A 23892-nucleotide genomic window follows, 5' to 3' on the forward strand; every position below is an offset into this window, starting at 1 on the left:
AGTAGAGCTTGTGCTGTCTACCTGGTAAAATTATTGTAGGTACTAAATATAGAATTTAAAATGCTAAATGTGCAAGTAAGTAGGTGTACCATAAATGTTAATTAAGTCCAGGCTTTCTTTTTGTGAAAAATTGGGGAAGATTTTTTTTTTTGGTAACCTGCACCTCTGTACAGAAATACAAACTATTTCTAAAGCCAGAGGACAGGTGGAGCCCTGGTGGCACAGTGGTGAAGAACTTGGCTGCTAACCAAAAAGTCATCAGTGTGAATCCACCAAGAGTTCCTTGGAAACCCTATGAGGCAGTTCTACTCTGTCCTATAGGGTCACTATGAGTCAGAATCAACTTGATGGCAACCGGTAGAGGACAGGTGGACACTAATGGTGGATATTAGCCATTTTAAAAACAGCTGCCTATCTTTATGAGACTTAGGTTGTTCTTTTGGGTTCTTTGTAGAGTTGAAGCAACTATTTTTCTTTCTCTTCTTCCTCTCTTCCGTATTTCCAGAAGCTACTACAATGACAGCTTTTTCCTGATACCTGCCACAGTACAGGAAATGGTGGAGTCTCAGTGTAAAGTATCTTGTTTATTGCCCCAAGTTCTCCTGGCTGCCCAAGAGAACTTGTTTTTTGCCTGGGAAACAGGAGAGGTTGGATTTCAACAGCCTTGTCTCCTGAGAACTTGAGCATAGGCCACCTTCTGAGACCTCAGTACATCACCTCCGAGGTTAGGTGAGAGTGTTAGAGGGGTGCCATTCCAGTCTGGGCTTTAAGATTGGACACCCTCATACACCCCATGGGGTGAAGCCTTCCTCTAAATTCACCTGGTTATGACAAGCATTCTCATTAAGGCTATAGGGAGTTTTACTTTGATGTTATTAAAGTGTCGAGCACACTGTCTGGTTGCAATGGTTAGGGTGTGTCAACTTGGTTGGGCCATGATTCTCAGTGGTCTGGCAGTTATGATGTAGCTTGGCAGTTGAATAACGATGTAATCACCACCATGATACGATCTGATATAATGTGACCCCCTCCATCATGGAATCTGCTTTGAGTAGCTAATCAGCTGAATGACAGTTTCCTTGTGCCATGGCCTGCATCCAATATAGGCGGACTCTCTGGCACGGCTTGTGGGCTTTTGCTCGATCTGGATCCTGCTGCTGGCCCTTCCTTGTCTGATCTCTGGCTCTTGGGACTTGAGCTAGCAGCTTACCTACCATCTTGTCTGCCAATCTTGGGATTCATCAGTCTCCGCAGCCTGTGAGTCAGAGGCCTGCTATCTGACCTGCCGACCTTGGGTTCACCAGCCCCTGTAGCTACATGAGTCAGGAGAAGGTTCCAGCCGGACTCAAGGACTTGGAACTTTCCAGGTTCTACAACCACGTGAGCCATTTCCTTGATTTAATCTCTGTCTCTATATATATTTATCTGCTTTATTGGTTTTACTTCTCTAGAGAACTCAGCCTAAGACACTGGTGTACTGTGTGCTCTGATTCATTACAGTACTGAGCAAAATTTTAATATACGTAAGAGTCACCTGGGCGTGAAGCTGTGGAAAATACTGATACCTGGGCCTGACGGTCTGATTCAGTAGATCAGGGAAAAGGTTGAGGAATCTACATTTTGAAGAAACAGGTCCAGAAAATTCTGCATCAGGGAGGTCATGGATTTGGGGGAGGGGAATGTGGTGAATGGAGGGCAGGATGGCACTTTTCAACTCTCTTATTTACTGTACCTCAGTCCATCACCACAGCTTCCCTAGTCTCTTGAGTCTGCTGACTTCTCTCCTTGCCCACTGCCATCATCCTCATTTGGGTTGCTGTCATCTCCTGCACTGATTAACAACCTCCTGACTGAACTTCTGGACTGGTGTCTTGTTCTTCCTCAGTGCATCTTCCTCGTCTTTTATTATACAAATCTGATCAGGGTAGCCTGGTTCAAAACCCTTTAGTGACTCCTCACTGTCCTCCAGACAAATTCTAAATTCCTTAAGGAGAGCAAACAAAGCAACCGTTTTACCACCTGGTTCCATGCTTACCTTTTCAGCCTCACTTCCTGCCATCTTCCCTCTTTCTCTCTCACTCTCGGCCCTCAACTACACTAGCCTTCTTCATGTTCTGGCAACACAGCATACTTCCTCTTCAACCTTGGCCTCAGAACAGACTGTTCCCTCCAACTAGAATATTTTTCTTTCTATTGTCCCCAAGCCCCACCTGCCCTGGCTAACTCCTCTTCCTCTTTTAGATCTCAGCTTCCTGAAGGAGGGTTTCCTGACTCCCCAAGGTCGAGGGAATCTCCCTGCTGACTCACTAAGCATATTTAACTTTTTCTTTCATATCACTCATCACGTTACTATGATTCCTTGTTTGACAAGTGTCTTCCTCACTAAAATACAAAATCCATGAATAAGAGAATCATTATAGAATTTTAACAACACCCAGTAAAGGCCTGACACCTAGCAGGCACTCAGTAAATACACAATATACACTTGTATAGCATGGTATACCTCTCTCCAAAGCTCTTATCTCCTTGGCAATTTTATATTCCTTTGATAACTAAAGAGAAAATAAACACTCCCTGCTCATTACAATGGGGTACCTGGGTAGTACAGGTTAACATGCTCAGTTGCTAACCAAAAATTTGGTGGTTCGAATCTACCCAGAGGCATCTCAGAAGAAAGGTTTGGCAATCTACTTCAGAAAAATCAGACACTGAAAATCCTATGGAGCACAGTTCTACTCTGATTTACATGAAGTTGCCATGAGTCAGAATAAACTCAACAACAAGTGGTTTTTGACTACTATAATACCTGGTTCAGTTTAGATGTCACTTCCTTTTGGATCCTTTCCTACCACATTCCTTCTGGATCAGATGCTCTTTCTATATGTTTAATGTGTTCCATACTTATGTCTGCCATTGCTCATCCCTTTGTGCTAAAATGTTTTACTTATATGTATACTTCACTAGACTTCAAGGGCAAGGATATCATATTTATCCCTACATTCCTAACACATAGCATGTTGCACCTAACACATGGTAAATTCTCAATAAATGTTTTTTGAAAGAATTCCTGAATGGATGACTGTGTAAGTGCTATTATAAAAGAATAAACAAAATGAAAAGAGGATCCTAAGGATGGAGGGATTATTTCAGAGAAGCAAAGAAGACTTAATTCTAGGCTGGGGTTCAAGGTTGGTCAACAGTTGTGTGACTTCAGAGTTCATTCCAGTATAGTCTGTGCATGTGGTGCCTTCTGAAATTGGCATGTGGAAACCTTGATGTGAGGAGGCCTTGAACATCTACACTGTGTAGAGCTCTATGCCAAGCACTGAGAATTGGTGGCCCCAAAGAAAAAGGCCATAGACAAAGTAGGTAATATGCAATACTAGGGACAGAAATCTTGAAATATATAAATAAAATATTTCTCTGTTTCTTCTTAGAAATGCCAGTGGAGCTCAATGCATCCCTGAAAATGATTTTGATTTTCTCTCAGGCCATTCACATGGTATTGTCCTACTAGAACTGCCTTACTAAAAAGTCAGTAGGAGATCTAAACACCACAGAACCCAGACTGCAGAATCTAGATTTACCCTGAAGAAAGAAACTAACATCAGTTATGGAAAATCCATATGTTATCTTTCCTCAATGCAACATCAGACATTTCAGATCCTTCAAACCCATAGTCAAACTACTAGGTCAAGGTGAAATAAGAGTGCGACTCTACGACCCTCTTGAATTGTCCAAACAAGAGACATTAAATATATTGTTTCACCTAAGAAATTTAAATGCAAAGGGATTAGTGGTAAAGAATTTTGAGATTCTTAAGTTCTACGGAGGCAGACATAAAGCATTTAGAGTCCTTGGGGTTTCTTAGAAGTTAATTGTCACCATTCAAAGACTGTCATAAAACACTAGGTTGAGCAGAAGCAATGACAAGAATGAGCCCTGATGGAATAAGTCCAAATTAGAAAAATAGTGTATAGATGCTTCTCCCATGTGCTGGTTAGAGGGACCTTCAGGGACACTGAGAACAAGTAGATGTTTTTTCTAATATGAAGAACACAACAGAGAAGACACAAGAGTCAAGCCTAACTTCAAACAGAATACCTTCTTGAATGACCTTGCCAGAATGAAACCAAAATAGGAGTGGATACTAGCTAGTGTGTACATGCCAAAATGCTAACTCTTACTGATAAAGTGAGGTGTGAGTTTAAAAATACCCCAAAGAAATCTGTGCCTAGACCTTTAAATATAAAGCTTATAGCAGAAGAATTTCTCTGAAGGCTCAAAGGCTTGATAAAATTAGAAATGTTCCTGGCCACAAAATTTGCATAACAGGGTGTTAAGATTTTGATATGTGTTGGGGGAAAGCTCAAGGAAGTAGCAATTTGAGGAAATGCTGTCTTGGAACTGGGAAGAGACATCTGCTTGGCAGATCATAATCAATTAGCACTGAAGGAAGGAGAAGTGATAATGAAAGACCCCAATCACAGAAGAATAATATGAACAAAATCCTATAAGATTACTGATCCAATATCCTCATTCACCATGAGCTGCTGAGCAATTAAGAATTGAAAATAGTAGGCAAAGCAACTCAAAGCAGGTGGGGGGTATATATATTTAAGAGCCTTTGCCAACAACGTATATATTTTAGAGCCCTTGTGAATGTCTTTACTGGTCAAGCCAACTCAAAAAGATTGCAAGAGAATGAGAGAGATTTTCAGCAATGCAATGTTGCTCAAGGAGACAGATGATCCAAAATGGCTTTGTTATTACTCTATTCTCATGTTATAAATCCATAAGAATTTAATATTGCATTCAGTGACTTTGAAAAGATTAAGTTGAAAATGAAACAGTTAGTAAATGAGAGAAAAAAGCAACCATTACATTTAAATCAACAAAAACATACCAAGAGTCGACTCTCTGCTTGGCACTATGCTAGGAGGTAGGAGTGCAAAACAAAATCAGAACTGACATTGCCCATGAGCTACAGGTGAGACAGACCATACCTCACGTGGACTCTTCCATCTGTCTGTATGACTTACAGCCCTTGTCTGCCTGTTAAAACTTTTATTCTTCAAGACCACATCTTGTGAAGAAACAAAGGAGAAAGAACAGACCGGGGAGATGGTGAGAAAGGTAATGGGGTTAATTCTGGATATTTTAAATTTGAAATGTCAGTGTATATTAAAGGGTTTACATCTTTTAGGCAGATAGCAATAAGGATCTGAAGCTTCAAAGAGGATGTAAGATGTAAATCTGAGGGTCACTTTGAAGTCAGGGATGATTCAAACAATGGGAGTGGATAAGATTCTCTGGTGAACACGCACAGGCAAACTGAGAAGAGCTAAGACAGCCCATCCCCAGTGGCATCAACGTTTGTGAAGTGGCAGAAGAAGGCAGCTTGCTACCAACCTGAGAAGGGACAATTAGAAAGAAAAGAGAAGAAGTGAAAGAAAGTCATTATCATGTACATAGAACAGGTGAACTCCAAGGAAGAAAAGCTCAATTTTATCTAATGATGCAGAAGAAATGAATATGAAGAGAAATTAGATATGAACATCAGATTTGCAACACCAATGCCAACTCTAAATAAATGGCAGAGAGCAGCAAGAAATTCAGTGGTATAATTTAACAGATACCAGAAGGTAAGGCCACCAGACATTTCATAAATATATACACAAAAGGAAATCTGATTGGCTCATATTTTCCTTCCTGGGAGCAGGAATATTATTGGATTTTCTTCCTCAGAAGAGAAAAAGGAAGGATATCTCAACCACAATTGGGGAAAGCCATATCCTACTGTATGGTACATAGATGCTAAGAAATTTTTTATCAAATGAATGAGTGAATGGCAAATATAACCTGAACTGACTTTGACAGAGTTTCCTAGGAACACCCAAGTACGCAGGGACCTCTTAAGATGGTGACGGCTCCAGGAAGCTCCAGGCAGGACTTCTACAAATATGCAGTTATTTTCAGAAAATCTTCCAATATTATTGTATGTATTAGAGCCAATTCTCCAATCCCGTTACTCTACTTCTATTTTCTTAAGAATACTGACCTGGCCTTTCTCAAGAAGTTAATCATACACCTACCACACCAAAACCCAAACCCATTTCCATCGAGTTGATTTCGACTCATAGTGGCCCGGTAGGGCAGAGGAGAACTACTCCATAGGGTTTCCAAGGCTGTAATCTTAACTGTAGCAGACTGCCACATCTTCCTCCTGAGGGGTGGTTGGTGGGTTTGAATCTCTGACGTTCTGGTTAGGAACTGAGCACTTAACCACTGCACTGCCAGGGCTCCTGTTAGCCTACCATTAAACCAAGCAACCCCACATCTGGACACTTAGCCAAATGAAACGAAAGCTTATGTTAATACAAAAAACCTATGCATCAAAGTTTATAATAGTTTTATTAGTAACCATCAAAAACTGGAAATGATCCAGATAGTCTTCAACTGGGGAACGGATAAAAAAAAAACGTGATATATCCATCCAATGGAATACTAAGCAATGCAAAGGAAAAAACTAGTGATACACACAAGACATTGTGAATATCAGGGCACTATGATAACTGAACTAAGTCAGACTGTAAGATTCCATTTATATGACATCCTGTAAAAGGCAAATCTATAGGAACACAAATCAGAGGATGCCATAGGCTGGGGGTGATGGGAGGTGTTGACACGTAAGGGGCACCAGGGGGAGAGTATTTTTTGGAGTCATTGGAACTTTTATATCTTGATTGTGATGGTGGTTACACAACTGTATAAGTTTGTTAAAACTTGCAGAACTGTAAACTAAAAATGGTGAACTTTACTGTTTGTAAATTATACCTTAATAAAAATTATGGGAAAAATGAATACTGGCCTAGGGATTAAGGGACTAGAATCTAGTTTCAGTTATGCCACTAACTAGATGTGTGACTGTGGATAATCCTCTAATCCTCTTTGGGCCTTGATGGTCAAATGTGTAAAACGAGACTGGAGTGGATGATCTGAAAATTTTCCCAAAGAATCTATTGATGTGTTCTACAAAGATTTCCTCCTTTAAGCAAGGCAGGCCAGATGGCCTATTTCAGTTCAGGTGGCCTCCTTCAGTTGTTGAAGTATCATTGCAAAGGTGACTAAAATACCCAGTCTATACACATGGTTCTGAAAAGTATTCTTAAATTAGAAAGTAGTATTTCTACTTTGTGTTGTTCCCTCTCCGACCACAAAAAAAAAAAAAAAAAAGGAGCTTCGGGAAAGTCCATCTGGACAGGCAATTCTTAGCTAAAATTTGACATATATGTTTGGACACTGTGGAAAACGTCCTTCGGGAAACACTACTGTTTAACGAGCTATAGCTGGCCCCGGTAAACAATATGTATGCTCTTCTTTTTCATTCTGTAGGCACTAATTACACAGGCAGTTGAAGATGGTGGCATTTACTACTTTCATCTGCCTTGTTTTGCAGTTAGGATGTTGCTTTCTACTGCCTGAATCTACCCAACCCTCATAGTTGCTTACGTATGTTTACACTATCTGTGTACTCGTAGCTAAGGAGGCTAGTGAAAGGGACACCCCAGGAGTGATTCCATACTATAATGTGCTTGGGGTTGAGGGCAGCATTTACAGCTCTGAAGGGAAAATGCTAAGTATAAAAACTATAATATTGATGATGATGATGTCAAAAGCTTACATTTCTTAACTGAAAAGCAGGGGTCTGCAAACTAGCTGTTTTTTTAATACATATATAAATAAAGTTTTATTAAAGACAGCTATGCCCATTCAAATATTTCCTATGGCTGCGTCTGCACTGTGGGGTAGTTCAACAGAGACCATATGGCCCATAAAGAGCAAAATACTTACTATCTGGCCATTGAGGAGCTCCGGTGCACAGTGGTTAAGTGCTTAGCAGCTAACCAAAACATCAGTGGTTTGAACCTCTCCACAGGAGAAAGATGTGGCAGCCTTGGAAACTCTGTGGGGCAGTTCTACTCTCTCCTACAGGGTCACCATGAGTTGGAATTAACTCAACAGCAGTGGGTAAATGGGTATGTGGCCCTTTACAGGAAAAGTGTGCCAGCCCCTCTCAAAGAATATGCCATGAACTATGCTATGTGGATTCCACATATAATCTCATTCAATGATCACCACACTACCACGAGATGGGGATTGTTACTCTCATTTGATAGCTCAGAGGCAGGGAAGTGTAATGATTAAAAGCTTGCTGTGCAGTCAGACAGACCTATACTATGCTTTTTCCCAACTTTCTGACTTTGGGTATATTACTTAAACTCTTTGTGCCTCAGTTTCCCCATAAGTAGGATGGGGCTTAAAACAGTATTGACCATGGTAGGGTAAATGTCAGGAGGTGATATGATGGTTAGCACAGTGCTTTGTGTATAAAAATCCCCACTGCTGTCAAGTCGATTTTGACTCACAGCAAACGTTTAATACTCATTAGCTATATGAGGAACAATCAGCTCTCAGTATCCCTGGGATGTTTTTCTTCCTAGCAGTATTACCCATTATTAAAAGCTAAGGATATCTCTCATAAATCCTATGTTCACAGATTAACTTGAAGGATCTTAAAATAGTTTGTACCATTGTGGTGTGTTACATAAGGTACCATTTCCCCTTGTTTCTAGTGAATTGAGATGAAGCAAGAGGAGAATATAACAATAATGTTTCCAGCTCAGACACCTGGGGGTACCCTGATTCTGTTGAGCTTCCAGTAGGAACATGCAAGTAAGCAAGGTCATCAGATCAACATGCTGGTCACTCCATGGACAAAACCCAGAAGACCAACCAAAAGGCTGTACCCAGGAGGCAACCCTTCAAAGCCACCAAAGGGAATGGCATTAAAGCAGGGCCAAACAGTGATTACAGCACTTGCAAATGTCAGGTAGTTACAGGGCCATTGTAAATCAGGGCAGGAAATCAAAGTCCAGGAGTTCGGTCAAAGGACATTTCTAGCTTTAGATGATGAACTACTTTCAAGAATTTTGTTATGATGCATTGATAACCAAACCAAACCCAACCCACTGCTGTTGAGTCGATTCCGACTCATAGCGACCCTACAGGACAGAGGAGAACTCCCCCGTAGGGTTTTCAGGAAGTGCCTGGTGCATTTGGAGTGCCAACCTTTTGGTTAGCAGTTGTAGCACTTAACCACTATGCCACCAGGGTTTCCGATTAATAGCACCTATAAACTGATACATTTACTGTACATCTACCATAAAGTTTTTAAACTCGTCTTAATACTTTGTCTTTTGGTCAGCATCACAGGAGGAGGAGAGCAAGAAAAAGGAGGACAAAGGCTTCATTTTCCCTGTGTTCAGATAACCTCCAGTAGCTAGTGAGAGCTCTCCCATTCCATATGTGACCGTCTTGTTTGTATTACTGTCATGGGGCTCCAGGCCAATGTGTGAAAATGACTGGTGTGGAATCAAAGGCTAAAAACCATTTTTAAACAGCATGTGAAAGTTAGGAAAGAAGGTTCAAATACCTGTTATTTCCTTCAGAAACACTGCAGAATGAGCTTTCAGATAAGCATCTAATTTGAACGTTTGATTACAAAATGATGCGATGGATTTGGGGTATAAGTGTGTAATATGCGTGTGTAATTTGTATATCCAAAAGGTTGTTGTTTCCTTGACAAGAAAATCTTTAGAGTGGATTCATAAATTTCATGTGGGAATTGATTCCTAAGTTTCTGGTAGGTTTTCTGAATGTTTTCCCTGGGGTAAGACTTCATCTTTAGAGGATGGGGTTCTTCTTTGGGAATGACAATCAACTATGTAAGTACAATTCTTGTGAATAAGGTGGGTAGTCAAGCATGATGATTACAATGTGGGTCAAAAATAAGTCTTGGTGGCTTCTTGGATCAAGTAGACACATGAGACTGTGTTGGCATCTTCTGTCTGGAGGGGAGATGAGAGAGCAGAGGGGGCCAGAAGCTGCCTGAATGGACACAAGGAGAGAGAATGGAGGGAAGGAGTGTGCTGTCTCATTAGGGGGAGAGCAATTAGGAGTGTATAGCAAGGTGTGTAAAAATTTCTGTATGAGAGACTGACTCGATTTGAAAACTTTCACTTAAAGCACAATAAGAATTAATTTAAAAAAAAAGTCTCGGCAAATAACTCAATGAAAAAGTGGGCAAAGGATATGAACAGACACTTTTTCTAAAGACAATTAACAAATAGCCAAAAGGCATATGAAAAGATGTTCAGCAGTATCAGCCATCATGGAAACGCAAATCAAAGCCACAATGAGATACCACTTCACATATACTAGGATGGCTATAATAAAAAAAAAAATAGGAACTATAGAAAGTGCTGGCCCGAATATGGAGAAAGTGGAACACTCATACATTGCTGGTGGGAATGCAAAAGGGTGTAGCTGCTTTGGAAAACAGTCTGGCAGTTCCTCAAATGATTAAACACAGAGTTACCATGTGACCCAACACATCCATTCCCATGTACACTACCTAAGAGGAATAAAAAAGTACAACTGTGTGAAAATTGGTACGTGGATGTTCATAGCAGTATTATCAACAATAATCAAAGAGTATATACAATCCAAATATCCATCAACTGATGAATGGATAAATAAAATGTGGTATATCCAGACAATGGAATATTATTTGGCAATAAAACGAAACACTGACACATGCTACAACATGAGTGAGCCTTAAAAACAGTATCCTGAGTGAAAGGAGTCAATCAAAGACCACATATTATATAGTAATTGTCCAGAAAAGGCAAATAGACATAGAGAGGTTGGTACAACCATATGAGGTGGTTGGCAGAGGCTGAAGGGGGGAGTGTTAGGAAGAAATGGGGAGTGACTGCTAATGGTTAGAGTTGCATTTGGGGGTGATGAAAATGTTCTAAAACTGACTGTGGTGATGGTTGCACAAGTCTGTGAATATATTAAACATCATTGAATTATATACCTGAAATGGGTGAACTGCAGGTTATGTGAATTACATCTCAGTAAACATGCTATAAAAAATAAGGCTTGGTTATAAATTAATGAGATTGATTTAATTGTGTGGCTTCTATTACCAATAGCTAATTATATTGTGCACTTACTGCCACACTACACTAAGTGATTTATATATCTTAGCTCATTTAATCCTCACATTATCCCTACAACCTCCCTATGAGGTGGGCAGAATTATTGAAATCCATCTCAGAGATTAAGAAATTTGAGCACAGAGAGGTTAAGTAACTTCTTTGAAGTAACACAGCAATAAGTATTGGGGTCAGGATTTAAATTTAGGTCAGTCTGATGGTAAAAGTCACTCTTTCTCCTTCTGCTTCTTTTAAAAAAAATTATTCTTTTAAATAATGAATTCTTACAGATAATAAACATTTTGTATTTTGGATACTATGTGACATAAATGGCATATGTCCTGTCACCATCTGCCTTCTTCCCTGTCCCACAGGATCAGCCTGAATTAACTTCTTGTGTATCCTTCAGCATTTCCTTATGTAAATAAAACACACATGGATATGTATTATTTCTCCCTCTTTCATATGCAAAGTGTAGCATACTATATACATCATCCTGCACCTTGCTTTTTTTCACTTAATATAGCATCCCCGAGATCCTTCTATAGTAGTATTCTTCAGTCTTTTTCTTTGAACGGGTGCAGAGTAGTTCAGCACCTGGATTTACCAAAGATTATCCCGCTGGTTTCCCAAAGATGGGCACTGAGGTTCTTCCCAGTCTTTTGCTATTCAGACAATTGAAGCTCATGCTTTGGAACTGTCTCTGAAGGTAAAACAGGAAACTCATAAGAAATTTAATCATCCTTGAAATACATCCCTTTCCTGAAAAATTGACTACTTTGAAGGAGATACCCCTCAATAAGATATGTTATTTGGTAAATGTTAAAAACCCCACCACCAACAACAAAAAAGGTAATTACATTCCATTAGGGTCACAGCCTCAATGTGGGCCGTGGAAAGTTATTATATCTTTATAGGCGGAATATGTAATTCACACTCTTCAAGGAGGCCCAAGGATTTCCAAAAACGAAGTGACATTCTGAAAGCTTTGTTTGTACTTACTCAGCATATTATTTCTGCTGATTAAGATTTGCAGAGAAGAATCAAATATTCAATACTGAATCACATATCCCTCCTGTGGTGAATTTTCACACAATGTACATGGTCGCTCAGGGAAAATGGAACTCTGATTCCTATCATAGAAAACTAGACCCCAAATATTTTAAAGCTACACCAGCTGTCCTTAGAATTTCTATTATCAGACACATAAACAACTTGTCGATTTTTATTTCATCTTGTTTTTTAAAGAAGCCATTACTTCAATAACGCTATGGATTTTCTAAAAGATGCCTGCCACGAAATGAGTTGGTGCATTAACATGTAAAGGGCAAGCAATAAAAAAGGTAATATGAGTACAGACAAAATATCCACGAGCAGGAGAACAGTGATCTTTTCCAAAGGGAATGGAATAAAAGAATTTCAAAACGCACAGCTTTACAAAGCTAAAGACAGTGACAACAACTGAAGAGAAAAGGCTGAACTTCACATTACTTTCCCAGAACACAAACATATATTTAGCTTAATAGACTTGAGTACTATCTCAGGAAAAGTCTGATATATTATGCATCTAGGGCAATGAAAGCTGTAGAAAATGATTCTGCAAAGCAAACACACTGTAGGCTGACAGCAGCAGAGAGTCGAAGGCGCACACAGCGACTTGCGGTCTCATTCTACAGATCAACACATGAAGAAAACAGAAGCTCTGAAGAAAGCTCAGACACGAAATAGACCCTGGGCAGAACTCTGGTTGTGACAGAGGCTTAGATAAATGTGTGTGTGTACAACCACAACACAGACTTACAGTAGAAAATTCAGAAACAATAGAAAAATACAAAGAAAAACAAACACACCTATAATCCCACCACCCAGAGAGAACCATTATTACCATATTGGCATATTCACCTGCAGCCTTTTTTTCTATATACATATTAAAAATACATATTTATTACAAAATTGGGCTAATATTATAAGTAAAATTTTATACATGTTTTCTCCCTCTTCATTTAACCTCTTGAGTGCTTCCCCATGTTGTCACACATGACTTACAAATGTCATTTTCATGGCTGTATTTCACTGTAGCCCATGAACTGAAGCAGAATTATTTGGTTTTTATATATTGCTGGACCTCTACATTGTTTATATTTTTTCAGTATTATAAATAGCCCTGAGATGGACTTTCTTCTCATAAGTCTTTGAATCTGTTTACTTCTTAAAAGAAACTTAAAAGTACAGCAGTCTGTCAAGTTCAAATTTAAATCACTCAGTAAAACAGTACCTATAAATTCACCATTGAAAGTCTCTGGAGCCAAAATGCAAATAATGCCTATCAAATAAACACAACTATTTTCATACCACTCAGAGTCTATATTTATCCTTCTAGAACAGTCAGCTTTCAGGCAGTATATGACTTCCTCTAGGCAAATGGACTATTACTTGGTTAATCTAAATGCAATAACATGAAGCTTGGCTGACCCAGATTTCTGCAATATCAGTATGCATGCAATCACAATATTCGCCAGATTGAAAAAATACCTAAGGCTCTCAAAAAACACATATTTTATCATCCCTTAACTTCAAATGATGCACAATAAGCATTAAAATAAAATAAAGGGTTATTGCTAAAGGTGGTTGGTATTGACTAAATTTTACATAAACATACAAGTTATATATAGTGTAACTTCAGGTTTTCTTTAATTTCCAGCTTTATTCTGACACTTCCATGGTTATAAGTATCTCAAGTGTTCCCATCATATTAAAGTTATTAATAATCTCTCTCAAGAAGTAGATGGTCTTGACATCCTAATCTTAAATTTCCTATAGTCTATTTGAAAAGATTATTTCATTTTCAAGAGGCTAAATAGGGTTCCTACTATCCCTATGAAAATTTTTTTGCCACTAACCAGTGAAAAGCAACATAAAACGAAACATAAGAAAACCCCACTTATACATTTAGTCGTATGGAGGAGACATAGTAGAACTGCTCCATAGGATTTCCAAGGAGCGGCTGATTGATTCAAACTGCCGACCTTTTGGTTAGCAGCCAAGCTCTTAACCACTGTGCCACCAGGGCTCCAGCCATATGAACCATGGAATCATTCAAATCCCAAGACCCATTCAGAATTGATGGTCAAAGACGGCTAGGGTCAAACTGTACAGCTGTGCAGTCTGCACAAGATAAAACTCTAGGGGGCGCAATTATATCCTGATCTATGTGAAGAGCACTCTTTGAGGTTGTGCAGTTCGAAACCCGTATAGATGTGTATGGTCACACTGAAGATAACCCCGCTAATTCTCTGGAAAAAATCTTATATATTATGCCATTAGTTATTTGTGTATCCTTCTCTCTAGTTAGGTATGAGAAGTTATGGGAGGGTGGTCTTTAAAACCGTATGCATGTTGTCATTTTTTTTTCTTTTTTACACAAAGGAAATACTGTGAAGAAACATGACCACATTCACCCTAGCCCTGCTTTGTCATGACAGTGAGGGTTTCTTTCCTCCCATCCCCCTTCCATTCACTCACTAGGAAGCAGCAGGATACCTTGTGTGAGTAACTGTAGGTTTCTGACTTCTTCTCGCACCTTCAGCTGGAGCACCTGTTGTAAGATGTGCTGCCGGAGGTTCTCCTGGGCAATCCCCATCCGCTCCAGCTTTTTGTCAGTAAGTCTCAGCAGGGCTCGCCCTGAGGGGTTTCATGAAGAAAAAGGAAAAGCAAATGAGCAATGGCTGGAGAAGGATTTCCATCTTGGTTTTGGCTAATCCCTCCATAACAGAAGTTTCACCTAAACACCAGAGGGTTCTCCGTTATTCTTTTTTTAATTTTTATTGTGCTTTAAGTGAAAGTTTACAAATCATGTCAGTCTGTCATACAAAAATTTATATACACCTTGCTGTATACTCCTAGTTGCTCTCCCCCTAATGAGACAGCACACTCCTCTCCACCCTCTGTTTTCGTGTCCATTCAGCCAGTTTCTGTCCCCCTCTGCCTTCTCATCTCCCCTCCAGACAGGAGCTGCCCACACAGTTTCACGTGTCTAAAAAATAGGAATGGATAATCTGGATGAAGGCCGTGTCAAAGAAAACCCCAGTTTTTTATCTAATACTGGCAACCCCTGACTGATTCACACATTGAGATAGATAAAACAGCAAAATTTTAACCAGGATATTTGGGTCAGAGATTGCATGTTACCATGGAAACAATGCTCTTCGCAGGGGGCTGGGTTCCCAGCTGGCCCACAGGAGTCCATGTTATCGACAGCCCAGCTCCATGAAGAACTGGGTGCTCTCACTGTGGTTATACAGAAACTCCACCAACATTTAACCCAGGTTACAGTGGAGTTTTGTGAAAAGTGTATTTAAAGTTTCAGTTTTAATATATAAGGGTCCAACTCCCCTCTGCACCCCTGGCAACAGATGCAAGGTGCCATATCTAGCTGGTGGGAGCTATGCCTTAATCCCCATTACTGGTCTAGAACAGGGGTTCCAGCATGGCAAGGGTGAGAGAAGCCAAAGCATAAAGCACCATCCAAAGAGCTCAGAAACAAGGAGCCCTGGAGTGTGAGTGCCTGCAATGTGCATACCCCCTGGGTCTGGTCAGCCTCACCTGGCTTCCTTCCACCTTATTTCTTTCCCCTGGAGGTCTGCCTGCTTTCCTTCCTACCATGATTTCTATCAAATTCCCAAATTCTCCCCCACTCTGTGCTTGCCCTGAAATAAGCGTACTTCTATTTTGAGATGGCTTACTGCAAAAACTAAGGAGAACAATAGCTGTTAAAGGCCATAGTATCACCCTGTCCTCTTCCTGCCCTCTGATCCCCAGTCTTCACACCTGTACATCTTTTCCCATTTTGACTGATGAAAAATAGAATCAACTACAAGCAAAAATGCTAAGTCTTTGAGTCTATGTCACATGACAATGATGATAATAGCTGCTGTTGAGTTGACTCTGACTCATGATGACCTTATGTAAAGCAGAATGAAATGCTGCCCAGTCCTGTGTCGCCTTCATAATTGCTGGCATGTTCGAGTCCATCATTGTGACCACTGTGACAATCCATTTCACCTAAAAGGTTGTCCTCCTCCAGTGACTGATCTCTCCTGATGAAGTGTCCAAAACATGCAAGTTGGACAATGTTCTGTCGTGATCCACAAGGTTTCCATTGCATTATTATTAGAAGTAGATCACCAGACCTTTCGTCCTAGTCTAAGTTTGGAAGTTCTGCTAAAACCTGTTCACCATGGATGATGCTATTAGTATCTGAAACACTGGTGGCATATCTTCCAGGATCACAGCAACAAGCAAGCCACCAGAGTATGACAAACCAACTGACGGGTGATGACTAAGGTGTACCTGACCCATGCCATGGTCTTTTCAACCACCTCATACACATGCAAAAGCTGGATAAGAAAAGGGAAGACAAAAGAAGGACTGATGCATTTGAACTGTGGTGTTGGTGAAGAATGCTGAATATACCATGGACTGCCAGAAGAATGAACAAATCAGTCTTGGAAGAAATACAACCAGAGTGCGCCTTAGAAGCAAGGATGGCAACACTTCGCTCACTTACTTTGGATACCTCATCAGGATAGACCAGTCTCTAGAAAAGGACATCATTGTTGGTAAAGCAGAGGGTCAGAGAAAACAAGGGGAATCCTCAATGAGATGGACTGACACTATAGCCAAAGCAATGGACTCAAACATACCAAAGACCATGAGGATGGCACAGGAGCAGGCAACTTTTCGTTCTGTTATATCTTTGGTAGCCATGAGTTGGGGCAACTCGACAGTAACTAACAACAACTTCGTTACCAGATAGGGCTTTTGAAAATTAAAGAAAAAAATATATATATACATGTATTCTCCATAGGACTTTTTACCTTCTAAAGCACTCTCTAATTTTCTTATTTATTATGTTTATATTCTATTGTTTGACTCTTCCCTCACCCACATAATGTAAGCTCCATGGGTAGGGATTCTCTGATATTTTCCAAGCACTTAGATAGAACCTGACTCAATGTAGCCATTAGATAAATATTTATTAAACAAATGGTGGATACGTGACCTAGGCAGGGGTAAATAAAAATTGTTTACTAGAATTGTTATGGTTGGCAAGAGGGAGGTTCTCTTTCTTTCTTAGATCATGTCCCAAGGGACAAAATAAAAACCTAGAGTTGCTGTCAGTGGCTGTCTTTGCTACCATACGGACAGAATTTGTTAGAGCATGAAGCCAATAGAGAAAACGGAGCTGAGAAGCAGAAAACAAGAGGGGGGAAAGGAAGGAGAGAGAGAAAGATTCGATAACATTATTTGACTTCCTGAATACAGCCTTGCCTGAAGCCAGATACCCCTGGTTTCTTAGTTATATAAGTCAATAATATTCTGGGGGGGGGGAGGGCGGAGGGGGCTAAGCTAGCTCTGCTCATGTCTTCCACTTGTACTCAAGAGAATCCTGACTTACAGACCCAAGCATACATGTAATTCTCAGCTGAGCAGCTATGCTTCTGTCCCATGATCACCATCTCAAGAAAGCCCACCATGGTGTCAATGAGTGAGAATGCTACCCATTTTCAGTAATTTGCTTTCAAAAAGCTCATCACTGGCAAATTCTGGTATTTTAATTATTATACTTTATAAATTATTTGGAATCCACCTTAAATCCATCTGTACACTTCTGAATACTTGATGCATCTGGGGAACCTCCTTACCCGATCACATTGATGTCACAAATTCTGATGCTCTGGTTGTCAGGAGGGTAACATACTGTGTTAAGAAGGCCACTGTAAGGGACAGATGGGATTAGGTGGCCCATGGTGGACTGGACGGTTTGCTGTGTTTCTAAAATGGGCAATTCCATCCCATTTTTGCTATGGTAGAACACAGGTCCAGTGTTGCTATTTCTTCTATTTTTTGGTTAAGAACAGCTGAAAATCCAGATATTTTTATGGAGGAAGAGTCCCAATTTAAATTTGGCCAAATTTTTCCAAATGATGAGAGCCAACTAAATCATGCGTACAGATCATATTTGGCTCAGAAGTTGCCACTTTGGACATCTGACTTTTCACTCTCCCTCCCCCATGTCCCTCCTACTTTCACTGGAAAGCCGGCAGCCTTGCCTTCGGGGTTTCAACTGACTTTAGGAATGAATTCCAAGTTCTGCCATTCCATTCTTGACAGCCTATTCTAAATTAACAGCCAACAGAGACAAGTGAAGTTAAGGACTAGTCTGAACTAGCCCTCCGTTTTTTATAACCTAGAGATGCATTGCAAATCCACCTTCTTAAGTAACCCCCAGCTCAATGTCTGATTTCCTAAAGGTGACTGCAAATCACCCAATACCAGAGCCAGCAAGGACTCCAAGGTCAGCCAGTCTATTGCCTCATTTCCTGGCAAGAATGCAGGCAAAACCTTCCAAGACCAATATGTCTCCTCTCACTTCCACCTGAGAGCAGAGCACATTGCCAAGCCTGGTCACTTGCTTGGTTACATTTAGAATGATTAGAAGTTAATTGAAGGTCCCTTCCCTGTGTGGCGGAAGAGAAGGGTTAATGGAAATTTGCACTGCAGTTACTGTATGTAATTTACCATACTGATGGGAACCGTACATTGATTTTTTTTTTTTTTTTTTTTTTTACCAGTCAAGTAAAAGACTGTTTTAGGCAATATACTTCTTTTGGCTGAATACATTCAGGTGCTGATGATGTTAATAGGAGGAAATTGGAATAGCATAAATTCCCACCTGAAATATAAATTTGGATAGAAATTATATTATAGTGCTTTTCAGAAAGAAAATGTGGCTTTGCCCTCTTTTTCAGGCCTCCGAGAAGGAGTATACAGCTCCCAAATAGTAAATTAAAGGTTAAATACTTTTAGGTTGCCAGTAGTACATACAGTTACCAAATCCCCTCCAAAAATTAATTAAAAAAAAAAAAAACCCCTAGGACGTGTTGTTTGGGGATTTTGTTTGAGTCCCTGGAAAGATTCCATAATTACTTCCCTTGTACCACAGAGCAGATTTTTCAAGCAAAGAAGTCTAGTACCAACATAACGGAGACTACAGCTGAAGATTTATGATATCATAAACCACCTTCAAGGTCTTTTCTGTTTTTGATAGGTAGAGCAAGCCTCTTGGTACATTTGCTTTTATTTGTCAGCGTCTGTATGCGTTGTTTTGGGATTCTCTGTTAATCGAGTGTCACCAGGCGAGCAACCCACTGTGCATCAGGCATCTCTTAAAATTAATTACGAGGAAGTATGTGAGAGGCCTACTGACAAACTTCTTCCTCCTCGATATTCTACTCATGGCCATGACAGCCAAGTACGTAGACTGTCCATGTGCCATGAGAACAGGCACAGGGGAGGGTGATTGCTACATGTGAATTAATTTGAACCAGTGACTCATACCCAAGATAGAGAAAAGTTAAAACAGTTTTAAAAGCTACTTCTTCTTTCCCTTCCTGATACCTAAGGATTTGTCTTTCTTCTTGAACTGTTAAATGTTTAACTTTATTAGTATTAGGGATCTATTTGTTAGAAAAAATTAATGAGTGAAAGCTGTCTCAGCTTCAGATGGATTCAGTAGATGAGAGGAAAACAGTGCTGCTGCCTTTATGGGGCTTAAATATTACCTGCAGATGTAAGACCAGCAAGCATTAAACCGCTAAGAAACAATTACATGATAAACTCTGTGACAATGACCATGGAAGAGGATGAGTATTAGGAAAGCTCTCGCAAAAAGAAAGAGGTCTTGGGTTTGGAGTTGAAAGTCCAGGGTTGGATCAACTAGTTATTAGCTACATGATCAGTGATGTCATTGTTGTTTTTCTACCAATCAGCTTCTTCATTTGCACAATTTGGATGCTATGGCATCCGTCTCCTCCTGCTGTCCTGATTAAGTACTCACCCAAGTCAGCAAAATAGAGAGTACACCATACAGGAAAGGAAACAGACCTAAAGAAGGGTCAAGGGGTTCATCCAAGACCCGCTGGGGAATTGTATAGCTCACTTCAAAACTCTGATGGAGGTGGCCGAGATGATGGTGTCCTGATGGTGAAATGGGAAAACCTTTCTCAGGATGGAGGGGCAAATGGAAAAAGAAATTCTATTGATTACAGGCCAAATTTTAAAAGTCATCAGAATGATATGCAAGTAGAGTTTAACCTTTTGGCTTAACTTTGTCTCTCTAGAAACAGAATTTCTCAACCTCAGCACTAACGGTGTTTTGGACTGGATAATTACTGCTTTCAGGGACTGTGCTGTGTATCATCAGATGGCGTTTACCTACTAGATGCTGGTAGCAGTATCCCCTCCACCACCCCGTATGAAACCAAAAATGTCTCCAAACCCAAAGAACCCAAATCTGTTGCCCTCGAAGTCAATTCCAATTCATAGTAACCCTATAGGATAGAGTAGACCTGCCCCACTGGGTTTCTAAGGAGCAACGGGTAGATTCTCTGATCTTTTGGTTAGTCGTTGTAGCTCTTAACCACTGTGCTACCAGGGCTCCAAGATGTCTCCAGACATTGTCAAATGTGCCCTAGGGGTAAACCCCTGGCTGAGAACCACTTGTCTAGGAGTTTGCTTTCAATTAACTAATTCTCAAAATGCTAACTAATCCAAGAGACAGACTAATCCATGGCAATGGGTGTTTATAGGACTCAGGTGGGTGAGGCGACAAACCAACACAAACTTCCTTCTTGTAAAAGCACCTACTATGTGACCAGCCCTATCCCATCCACGATGCCACTTAATCCACAAAAGAATAATTTACTATTTTACAGATGAGGAAACTGATGCTCAGGTCTTTAAAGCAACAAAGCACACAGTATCAGAACACACATCCCAAATTGGTTCTATAATTAAAAACTCTCATGAATTTGATCTTCAAATGTCTCCAAACCCATAAGTATAGCACTTCGAAGTGGCATTTAATATAAGCAGCCTCATGAATAAGAGAGTAATGAGAGTTGACTAAAGATTCCTTGTTTGATAAACCAAAAAAAAAAAAAAAAACCAAACCCACTGCCGTGGAGTTGATTCCAACTCATAGTGACCCTATAGGACAGAGTAGAAACTTCCCCGTAGAGTTTTCAAGGAGTGCCTGGTGGATTTGAACTGTCAACCTTTTGGTTAGCAGCCATAGCACTTAACCACTACGCCACCAGAGTTTCCTCCTTGTCTGATAAGTGAAAAAGATTTGAGAGATCTAAAATCTTAAACAATGACACATTGCTTCAATGCTGAGGAGACAAGGAACATGCACAGCTAAGTAATGCTCCCTTCTGAACTCCAAAAAAGGAGCAAAAATACACTGATCAAACTGCAAGTCTATAATCTGATGTCACATGTTGCATCACTATAAGTTAGGTTGTATAAGATAAGCAACATGAACAGGTTTTCCTGGGTCTCTTTTATGCAGGTCTCCACACATGCCCTTCCTTCCTCCTTGTTTGATGGGTTTCCAGGGTTTGCTCAGGCCCCACTTTTCAGCAAGTGTACCTTGATTTCCCCTGGAACCTGCACATTAAATAGAAGGTGGTAAATGCTATAGCAATGGTGTCTATTCCCTTACTTAGATTACACTCTCTTGAAAGCAGGGAGTGTATCTTTTCCTTTATATATTGCCAACATCTAAAATCTGGCTTAATAAACCACTAAAATAACATTTGGACAGTATCAAAATGAATTTTTCAAGAGAAAAAGTTATAAGAATGTGTCAGAGCCTAAGGGTAAGGGACTCATGTTTTCACGTACATTTCAACTGACTGGTTTTGGCATGGCCATGGTGCCAATATCTTGACTTTGCAGAAGACTTTCAGGCCTCCAACAGCTGACTAGCAGTCCAGGCTAGCGATGGTGCTAATAAATGTGGGACTTGAGACAGGGATGGAGGATGGCTTTACTCTCTTAATCCATCCTAGAGACTATGATACTGTAGCAGGAGGCAGGCGGGAGAAAAGGAATGGGAGAAAAAGGGAGTGAGCTCACGCTGATGAGTTAGATCACTCTTGAAGAGTGGCAGCACAAGGAAAAGGGAGCACTGGATAGCTGTGATAGCAGGACACGTGGCCTTCTGGTGGTTAATGACATACTCCCGCGTATCAGATACTTGGGTGTGAGTTTTGTCTCCACCACTTACATGACATGCTACCTTAAGCAACTTATATAATCTGATTGAAGTCTCAATTTTCTCATCTTATCAATGGGAACCTCTGTGTTGTGGATTGAATCGTATCTTCCCCAATAGATATGTGAAGTTTTAACCCCCGTATCTGTGAATGCAACCCTGTTTGAATATACGGTCTTTGAAGATGTTATCGGTTAATATGAACTCATACTGGAGCAGGGTGGGTCCTAATCCTGTTGACTGGTATACTTATAAAAGGGAAGAAGATACACAGAGAGAGGGAGACAGAAGAAGAAAGCCATGTGACTCTGCAGGTTTAAGCCAAGGAATGCCTGGAGCTATCAGAAGCTAGGAGGGAGGAATGGACCAGATTCTCTCTCAAAGCCTCAGAAGGAATCAATATGATCGACACCCTGATCTTGGACTTTTGGTCTCCAGAGCTGTGGGACAATAAATTTCTATTAGAAGCCACCCAGTTTGTGGTATTTTATTACAGCAGTCTAGAAAATTAACACATTCTGTCATAGGAATATTTATGAAGATGAAATGAGATGATATATGGAAAGCACTTAGCACAGTGTCTGGCACATAATAAGTCTTCAGTAAAAGTTAGCAATGGGTAATGATGACAATCAGTCCTAAGGTTGAGGGCCAGCCAGAGGCAGGTCTACGGTCAGCTCTATGTCCCTCTTCTCTCCACACATGAAATGTATGGCACACCAATGCCAATTTATATCTACAAATAGCAACACCAAAGCCTACATAGCACAGCCCTTCAGTGGCTATAACTATTCTCAACCCTCTGCTTGACAGTTAGGGTGCTTAGCTATGCTTCTTTTTCTGTAATTGCATTTTGACAGGACGTGTATCTCAGGTATTTTAAATTCTCAAACTGAGCTCCCTAAAGGACTCCAAGTTGAAATGAGACATTTCAAGAATTACTTGGAAAGAAAACAAGCAATGCCTACTCGAGTTTTCTCCAGCAACTACGGGTCTTTACCCAGCAATGCACTAGACTCACCATTCTGGAACCAAAACACCATATAAAGGGTTCTCCAACCACAAAAAGTTTTAAGTCATTGTTCTAGGTAACACTTTGTTCACTGTGGGTACAAATAAGCACACACTATAATGAATAATAGACTTCTTCTATAATCTATCATAAACAATAATAATGAACACTGAGTAAGAAACCTGGAAAAAAAAAATGAGGCTCCTTGGTATAATTTTCTCTTTTGGCTTAGATTTGGCTATAAAACATTTTGGTTCCATATTAGCTCATTCATGTCTCTAGTAATAATGTGATAATTTACATTTGATCATTTACTATTTTGGAAAAAGACTTGAACTTGGAGTAGAAAACCTGAGTTTGAATTTTGGTGTCAGCACACACTAGCATGGTGAGCTTAAGTAACTTAATTAATGTCACTGAGCCGTAGTTTCCTCATCTGTAAAATGAGATCACTTAAGATCTTGGAGGCAAGGTCAATGGCAAGATCATACAAGGTCTCAGAGGCAAGGTCAAGGATCTTGTTATTTATTCTGAGAGTAACGGGCAATCAGTATAGAGTTTTGCAGAGGAGTGACATCATGCAATTTATATTTTAAAACTCTCACATTGACTACCTTTAAAAAATAGTCTCATTTGAGGGTCTAGGTGAAGATCAGAAGCAGAGAAATCAGTCAGCAACTGGAGCTTTTTGT

The 23892-nt window shown here is 40.1% G+C and overlaps 1 protein-coding gene across 2 annotated transcripts in view; it reads right to left on the reverse strand.

Moving 5' to 3' along the window:
* Positions 1-23892, reverse strand: part of SAMD12 (sterile alpha motif domain containing 12) — a 414895-nt gene that overhangs the window by 171704 nt on the left and 219299 nt on the right. Inside the window, exon 4 of one of the 2 annotated variants that reach the window (XM_003408277.4) lies at positions 14607-14747. In XM_003408277.4, the coding sequence (XP_003408325.2) occupies positions 14607-14747 (141 nt within the window). Of the gene's footprint in view, positions 1-14588; positions 14748-23892 lie in introns of both variants that reach the window. The other variant, XM_064268011.1, reaches the window with a different exon arrangement.

This window comes from Loxodonta africana, chromosome 14 (assembly GCF_030014295.1).
Source record: "Loxodonta africana isolate mLoxAfr1 chromosome 14, mLoxAfr1.hap2, whole genome shotgun sequence".
NCBI lineage: Eukaryota > Metazoa > Chordata > Mammalia > Proboscidea > Elephantidae > Loxodonta > Loxodonta africana.